General features: G+C 33.9%; 1 protein-coding gene across 1 annotated transcript; it reads right to left on the reverse strand.

Annotated features, from left to right (window-relative positions):
• Nucleotides 1-652: 652 nt before the first annotated feature.
• LOC132176664 (eukaryotic translation initiation factor 3 subunit I-like) lies at nt 653-6,281 on the reverse strand. The gene is made up of 8 exons (XM_059588935.1): nt 5,898-6,281; nt 5,587-5,802; nt 4,630-4,757; nt 4,233-4,352; nt 4,011-4,100; nt 2,643-2,729; nt 2,465-2,544; nt 653-1,174 (listed from the first exon to the last, which is right to left on the reverse strand). The coding sequence occupies exons 1-8, from the start codon at nt 6,079-6,081 to the stop codon at nt 1,099-1,101; spliced, it is 981 nt and encodes a 326-aa protein (XP_059444918.1). The 5' UTR covers nt 6,082-6,281; the 3' UTR covers nt 653-1,098.
• Nucleotides 6,282-7,708: the final 1,427 nt, after the last annotated feature.

Consider the following 7,708-nt stretch of genomic DNA (forward strand, 5'->3'; position numbering starts at 1 on the left):
TTCTAAGGAAGGAATTGGGTGACCATAACCTACCCCGATCCCCTAATTTCTTCACTGCCTCTAATTGAATACCGTGAGTTTTCTTTTAAATTGGGTTAAAGAAATTTCAACTTTGTTCCTGCTATTAAAAATTCATATGCATCTCACTCTTATATATTCAAGGAACACATGTCACTTTTATAGACTAGATTAAAGAAAATTCTTCCAACCAAATTTGAAGGAAAACTTTGTCCGGCAGATTATCACAAGTCACAATCACAAATGACAGCTGCTTAAACGCCAAAAGGGGAGACTTGAAAAACTTACGTGATACATGCAGTGGTGGAACCAGAATTTTGGTTGAAAGGGGTCAAGATTTTTATTATTTATTCTATGAAAAAAAAAAAAAAAAAAAAAAAAAAAACTAAACTAAAATTGAACATAAACTTATTACAAATATTAAAAAAAATAATAACTAATGAAATAAATAATTGAACATAAACTTATTACCAAGATCCCCCATTGTACTTCCCATTTAGATGTAGTAAGTAAATAAATAACCATAACATGTATCAAGAGAACATTTACAACTGCTGCCTTCAGTTTTTTTTTTTTTTTCAAAAATAAAATAACTAAAATGCTATGAAATGGAAATATCAAAATAGATAGCTAATAACAGGTAAAATAATGATCATCTTCTTGTAGAGAACTTTAAAAATGCCGATCATCTGTACAGATGGAATATTACATCTTCTACAAAACTCTGTTCCAACAAGCAAAATACTAAGCATTGTTTCGTCCAACACCCACGATACAAAATTACTGCTTAAGAAGGAAAATAAAGTTAACTTCCAAATAACCTCCAAACCTCGATTCTAATTTTAATAGATGACTTCATAAAATAATTTTTTTAAAAAAAAAAAACCCTAAAGGGAAATCATGTTCTCAATTGTTGACATGTTCAGTGGGATGCTTGTGTAAGACAATCATCCCAAATGACAACATCATTACACTTCCCAATTTCCAAGCCAAGCTTTCTCTGTTGGGCATTAAACAGCATCACCGTTCAATCAATACTGTGAAAGCTTTATGCTCCAAATCTAGTTTTACGCTCCAAATCTAGATCTTGATGTTAAAGTAATCGGGGTCAAAGTGATGTAAACGTACATAACCATCTTCACCTCCGCTTGAGAAACTATAAGTTCAAACAAATCAAATAGGTAAGGTACAAAAATTAGATTGAAATTCAAGACATCATGCCATTTAAACAAATACATTTTTCCAACAAGTTGTAGGACAATTTTGGTCAATCAGATTATTTAAAGTGAATACTAATAGAACTACCACTAATAGGAGAAAATAGAATGTGCCTTGATTTAAACTGAACTATTGAATGCAACTCATTTCAAGAAATGATTAACAGAAAATCAGCAAAAATAGGAAATGAGCATAAGCCAATTAAAAAGCAAATAAACAGAGTATCGACAAAGACTCAACAGATGGATTCATGTCATTCCATTTCTATGGGAAACTCAGAATATTGGTTCAACTCCAATTCCTTCACTAAGAGAGACTAAACTACCATCACACAAATACTATCTCTACCTTTAAAGATGCCAACACCACCAAGAAAACAGTTAGTACTACTTCAAAATAGTCTCCACCAGCCTAAGTCACACCCAAATTTAAGACATATAGACTTATATTTGTACAAATAACCCAGACTCCAAGACCAGTATAAACATAAATCATCACTATTATCACAAGTTTCCATCCAAATAACCCCCGCACTTTATACATATTAAAGTTAAGTACAATTGTGGCCCTTCAACATTAGATAACGTTTCAATTCAGCCCTAATTGTCCAATTCCGGCGATGTTTCCCTTCAAATTTAGGGATTGTTTGGTAAATGGTTTTGCCTTTGTTACTGTAATAGAAAATGATTGATGTGATACAAAGTTTTGAATTTTTTGTATGGAAAAGTTAAAAAGTTTTATTTTGATGTGATTTTTTTATTTGAATAGTAATAAAAAATGAATGATGTGATATAAAAAGTGAAAAAAGTTTGAATGTTTTGATGTTAATTTTTTTGGGAAAATGGTGCATGAACACAAAGGGAACAAAAGCTTTGGGAAAACAATCCCTTAAGCTTTTTTCAACTTCATCGTTATGTCTATATCCATTTAAACTCAACTAACACAAGTAGACACATGCAAGTGATATAAAATAAGGTTACGTTGTAAGGAGATGAATGCATTTGTAGCATGTAATCCCTTCTTAGGGTTTATAGAGCTCAGAGCTTGAGTTTGTGGCCGATTTTGCCAAGTTAGTAGTTTAGGTATTTTTAATTGATTATTTATGGAAAATTTATTCCAGATTTTGATAATAAATGGTTTAGAGTAGGGGGCAAGACAAGAAGTCTTTACTCAACACTAAGTTGGAAAACCTAATTTGCTAAAAAAGAAAAGAACAGCAAAACTAAACCTTTTTCCATCAGGGTTGAATGCCAGAGCATTTATTGGTCCAAAATGCCCTTTCACACCTCCAATTTCTTCTTGAAGAATCTACGCATATGAAAATGAGAGTACATCATATACTGAAGAGACTAAACAACCACAAACTGTAATATTATTAGAGAACTTAAATGAAAATATGATTTTACCTTGTCATAGAATTTAGCCTCAAACTTTCCAGCACGATGATCAGTAGTTGTGACATTAGATGCATCTTGACCACCTCCAAGCACCACCTAAGAAAGCATAAAGCATTGAAATTGATTAGATGATGTACAATAATGTAAATGCATAAATAAGAAATATAAACCAATCATACCACATGGCATGAAATTGTATAAGAACCTATCACCAATACATCTTCTATCCATCAGATTAAATTAATCTCAAAATTTGTATGTAATATATATTTCACAGCCAGAAACATTTTGCAACACTCGTAGTAATGTGCCTTCCCTCCCCCACGCCCCCCAAAAAAGCGCAAAAGTACACCTTTTGTATGTGAGTGTGTTTAACCTTGACAACCACCTAGACTAGGTCAATGATTCTTCAATCCCTACACATCAAATGACAAAGAACCTTTACCTCGAGAGTACCACAAAATCATTTACATCTATCTACATAGTTAAAGTTTTTTAACCCAAAGTGAGAACCTCAGAAGAGAGATCCTTCAGAGCTACCTTAAAGACCCACGGAACTACTTCCATGCTTAAAGTGACATGATTTAACCAAGTTGAGAGTTTAAAATTTTATTTCAAATTTCCTCAAATTAAATTTATGTTCATCACTGATGACATAGAAATAGTGCTAAATCCCCCCAAAAATAAGGGTAATATGGGGAAACCTTAAATTAATGGATACTCTTTGTAGTAAGTGGACAAACAACATTTGAAATCCCAGAGAAATATATGAGACAAATGGAATAGGACTGGGGTAGTATGGTTAGGATAATGTTCTCCTATTTGATTGGTTTTAAACCAATCTCTCTCTTGTAATTTAGTTATACTTAAAAATATTTCAAGCCAAATCTTATGATTCCACATTTATGTAATTCATTGTCTATGTACAATTACCATACATAAAAACCTGCAATCAAAACATACTAGAAAGGGCAAGTTCTGTCACAAAACTTGGCAGAGATCCAAATGTGCTGAAGCATATAGAAATATGTTAAGACATTGTTTTAAACAAGTTCGCCCCAATATGTAAATTATTGTATTTTCAGAACCCAGGTATTTGAAAATCAAAAGACAAAAGGATTCATCAATTTTCAATGGATATCTGGTGGAAGATATCAACTAGGACTAGGCTCACATGCAACTAGAACAAAGGCCCTTTCATATATCACAAAACAAAAACTTAACACTTTCAATGCAATGTTGAACCTCGTCAGGGTCATCATATTTAAATGAAGGTCATACAATGTTACTTCTGATAGAAAGAAAGGTCATAATGCATGGATATGTGATAATAATATCATGGGAGCAAAAGTTCCCATATTAAAAATCATTACATACATGATCAAGAAGTGGAGACATTGCAACTGCATTGACTGGGCGTTCGGTCACATACGTCTTGATAAGAGTCAATGTTCTGATATCCCACAGCTAAATATTCGCAAGAAAACAAATAAGAACAGGTAGAAAGACAGATAAACCAAAGTCATTAAGAAAATTTTAATATATATATACACACAATAAAACAGAAAGAATGGAATAAATGGATCGAGGGATCAGTACTCTAGCAGATTTGTCAAGTGAACCAGTGAGGAAATGAGAACCATCTACAGATTTTGTAAGTGCCGTAATTGTTTTTTTGTGGCCAGATTCCTTGTCTGACTCTTTAAGCAGTTTTCCTGTCTGCACGATTATTAAAAAAAAAAAAAAAAAAGAGTAAAACAAATTAAATGATAAGCATTCAATCAATAAATTTCAAAGAATAATGGAGGCCAGAATGGAGTAACTGAAGAGTAGCAAGAGCATACTAAAACTTAAATTACGCTTTGGAAGAAACCCAACAAGAACCCAAATAAAACCATAGAGTCACAAATAGTGAAATGCTAACTGTAAACAAAGCACCACTAAAACGATTCTTTGAAGATAACAAGGCAACCATCAAATTAATACAGCCACGTACCTCGGAATCCCATATACGAACCACGGCATCTTCTCCAGCACTTATGATGGTGGTATTCAAGGGTCCCCAAACAGCTCTATTAATTCTTCCCTGAGGGCCCTTGATGGTAAGAACAGAGTCGCCAGTCTCTGCAAAATCAATGATTGATGATTTTAAGTCGGCATAAAGCTCATTTAAGATATTAAAGCTTCCAAAGATCTTACGATACAGAGACACATAGCATTCTTCTAACATCTTCATTCAAAGCAATGCAGCTAAAGAGTCAAGGCACCCAAGATTGCAAGACCAAACTTTTATAGTATGAAAACACAAGGGTACAGATAGCAGCTACAAACATGCTATATCAATTCAAAACAGAATTGCAGGGAACAAAAAATAGATCCAATTTGTATGATATAAGGGCCAGTTCTGAAACCTAAAACAAGTGAATGCAAAGGAACAAATTAAGCAATCAGGAAATATCACTGCAGGTTATTCAGGTAAGCAATGAACAATGACAATGTTGACGGCTCATCTAGGCTCTCCTCACGGATGCCCAGCAGATAAAGTAGTACTATGTGTACCTACTATAGTTACCTCTAGGTAGCCTGCAGTTACCCCATACCCTTTTTGGTCAGGAAAAAAAAACAATGGCAAAACTAGGTGTTGTCGCTAAAGAATTCCAAAAAATACTACAACGTCTAGGAAAATCAAAGTAATGGTTAATCTAATACTTACCACATGCAATTCCCCTGAACTAGACTCTAATATCCTACATCTCAAGAACTATCCACAAACCACTCACAAATATTCCTCAATAAATTGCATCAACTATACAACTATCAGCCGGTTGATACACAAAACATATGCCAAAAACAAGGATTTTATTGGTAAAAGAAATTGACATGGACTCGACAAACCAACAACAATTAGCCCTTTCGAGCATAAATCCATGAAACGGAGCATAATAAAGCTTACGGTCAGCGGGGTCTCTGGCGATGATTTTAACGTGAATTGCGGAAGGAGAATCCATGAATGGATCGGTGGTAATGACAGCGAGGTGATCCCCGACAGCGAGGTCCACAGCCCTGGCCGGACAACCGAAATTGAACGTGAACAATTGCTCTCCGGTTTGCACATTCCAAACCTTCGCAGTCTGATCTGCGCTCCCAGTGATAAGCGTCATGGAATCCCCTATATTTCAAAACCAAACAAAGTTTAATTACAGAAAACCAAAGAACATGCGGTGAATGAAACACACAGAGAGAGCGAGAGAAATAGGGACTTGCTTGAGACGTCGCAGCACCATACTGCGCCGTTGTGGCCGCGGTAGGTGCCGAGGCGCTCGCCGTTGTCGGCGAACCAGACGGTGGGAGTGTGGTCCTTCGCGCAGGAGAAAAGGAGGTCCCCGTCCCGGTTGTACTTCAAGAACGTCAACGGCCTTTCATGGCCTTTCATCAAAATCGGTCTCATTTTCACGCAGAGTTCCAAGGAGAAGAAAAATCAAGAAACCGTAACAAGAACTAGGGTTCAAGTTAAGAATGGGTGTTAGGGCTCTTGAGTATTTTGAAGAGAACAAGAGAAACTGAGAGGAATAAGACAAAGGGCACGGGGCGACGGCTATGGGGACTAGGGTTCAGTGTTTTAGATCGATGTGGTGACTGCGTGGGTTCTAGAATTTGGTTTGCAAACCGTCTCTTAATTGTTTTTCAATTTAAATAAATTAGGTGGCACATTTAAGGGTGAAGATGCAATCATAAAAATTCTCTGACCGTTGATTTTTTATGGGGTTGGTTTTTGTCACAAAAAACCTTACCTTAAATGCGTTGTTAATATGTCATCAAAATTCTGACGCTGGTTTTTTTTTTTTTGTTTGCATGATAAAGAATTGAATTAGTACTTCAGTTTTATGTAGTTTGGTTTCAAACTAATTGAGTTACCCTTATAAACTAAAACTGATTTTTCGATTATATTTTATTTTTCTTTATCTTCCACCAATTTTGCAATGTCTCTCAGGTGTTTTAATTTTTGCAATATCTCATTTAATCTACTAATATCTTTATTTTGCGATTCAAAATAACAAAAATACCCTCTCGTGAGATAAAAAATTACTCACCATTTTTTTTTTCTTATTTTACATTTTGCGGGTGCTTTTGAGATCCAAAAAAATAAGTTAAGATAAAATAAAATTTAGGAATAAATGTAAAATTAGTCTTTGTGGTTGGCCTAAATTATAAATCACTCAATAAAATAAAATAAAATAATTTATATGTCTATGTAATTGACCTAAATCACAAATCGTTCCATGTGGTATAAAAAATAATTTACAAGTTCTTAGGGCAGGCCAAAATAATAGTTTACTTCCTGAAATCAATTTACATGCTCCAAAGACAAATGTTAGTTTAATAAAAAGAGTAACCCAATTTTCTCAAGCTTAATTTGAATGAAAACTTTGTCATAATTTATTAATTTGAATGTTGTTTCTATTTAGTTTTGGTTATAAGATGTGACACTCAAAATCTCGCAAAATGCTCTCAAATTGTGAAAATGAAGATAAAAATGATAGAGGGTTATACACAGTAAAATTTTGAGAATAGACAAAATTAGGTTAATTTACTATAGTTATATGATCATTAGAGTGATGATGGATGTACAATCTTAGCTGGTGTCATAAAATGATGTGAAAAATCATAATTGTAATTTTTTAAAGTCATAAATTGGGAAAAACACATTTTACCCCCTGAACTATCATCCACTTGCACTTTTAACCCCAATGTTTAAAAAGTGACACATTACCCTACAAAACTTCCCAATTGTTGCAATTCAACCATTCTAACTTTTTTTTTTTCCCTAAAATGCCCTCATCCAGTTAAAAAAAAAATTTATTTGAAAATTAAAAAAAAATAATAATAAAAAAAAAATTAAGGGGTGGCCGGTCACCCGAGACCAGCCACCTATTATTTTTTATTTATTTATTTATTTTTTTAATTTTTAACTTTGGATGGAGGCATTTTGGGGGGAAAAAAAAAAAAAGTAAGAGTGGTCGAATTGCAACAATTTGGAACTTTGGGTGATACAGTGTTACTTTTTAAACAATATG

The sequence above is a fragment of the Corylus avellana genome, chromosome ca1 (assembly GCF_901000735.1).
Source record: "Corylus avellana chromosome ca1, CavTom2PMs-1.0".
In the NCBI taxonomy this organism is placed as follows: Eukaryota; Viridiplantae; Streptophyta; class Magnoliopsida; order Fagales; family Betulaceae; genus Corylus; species Corylus avellana.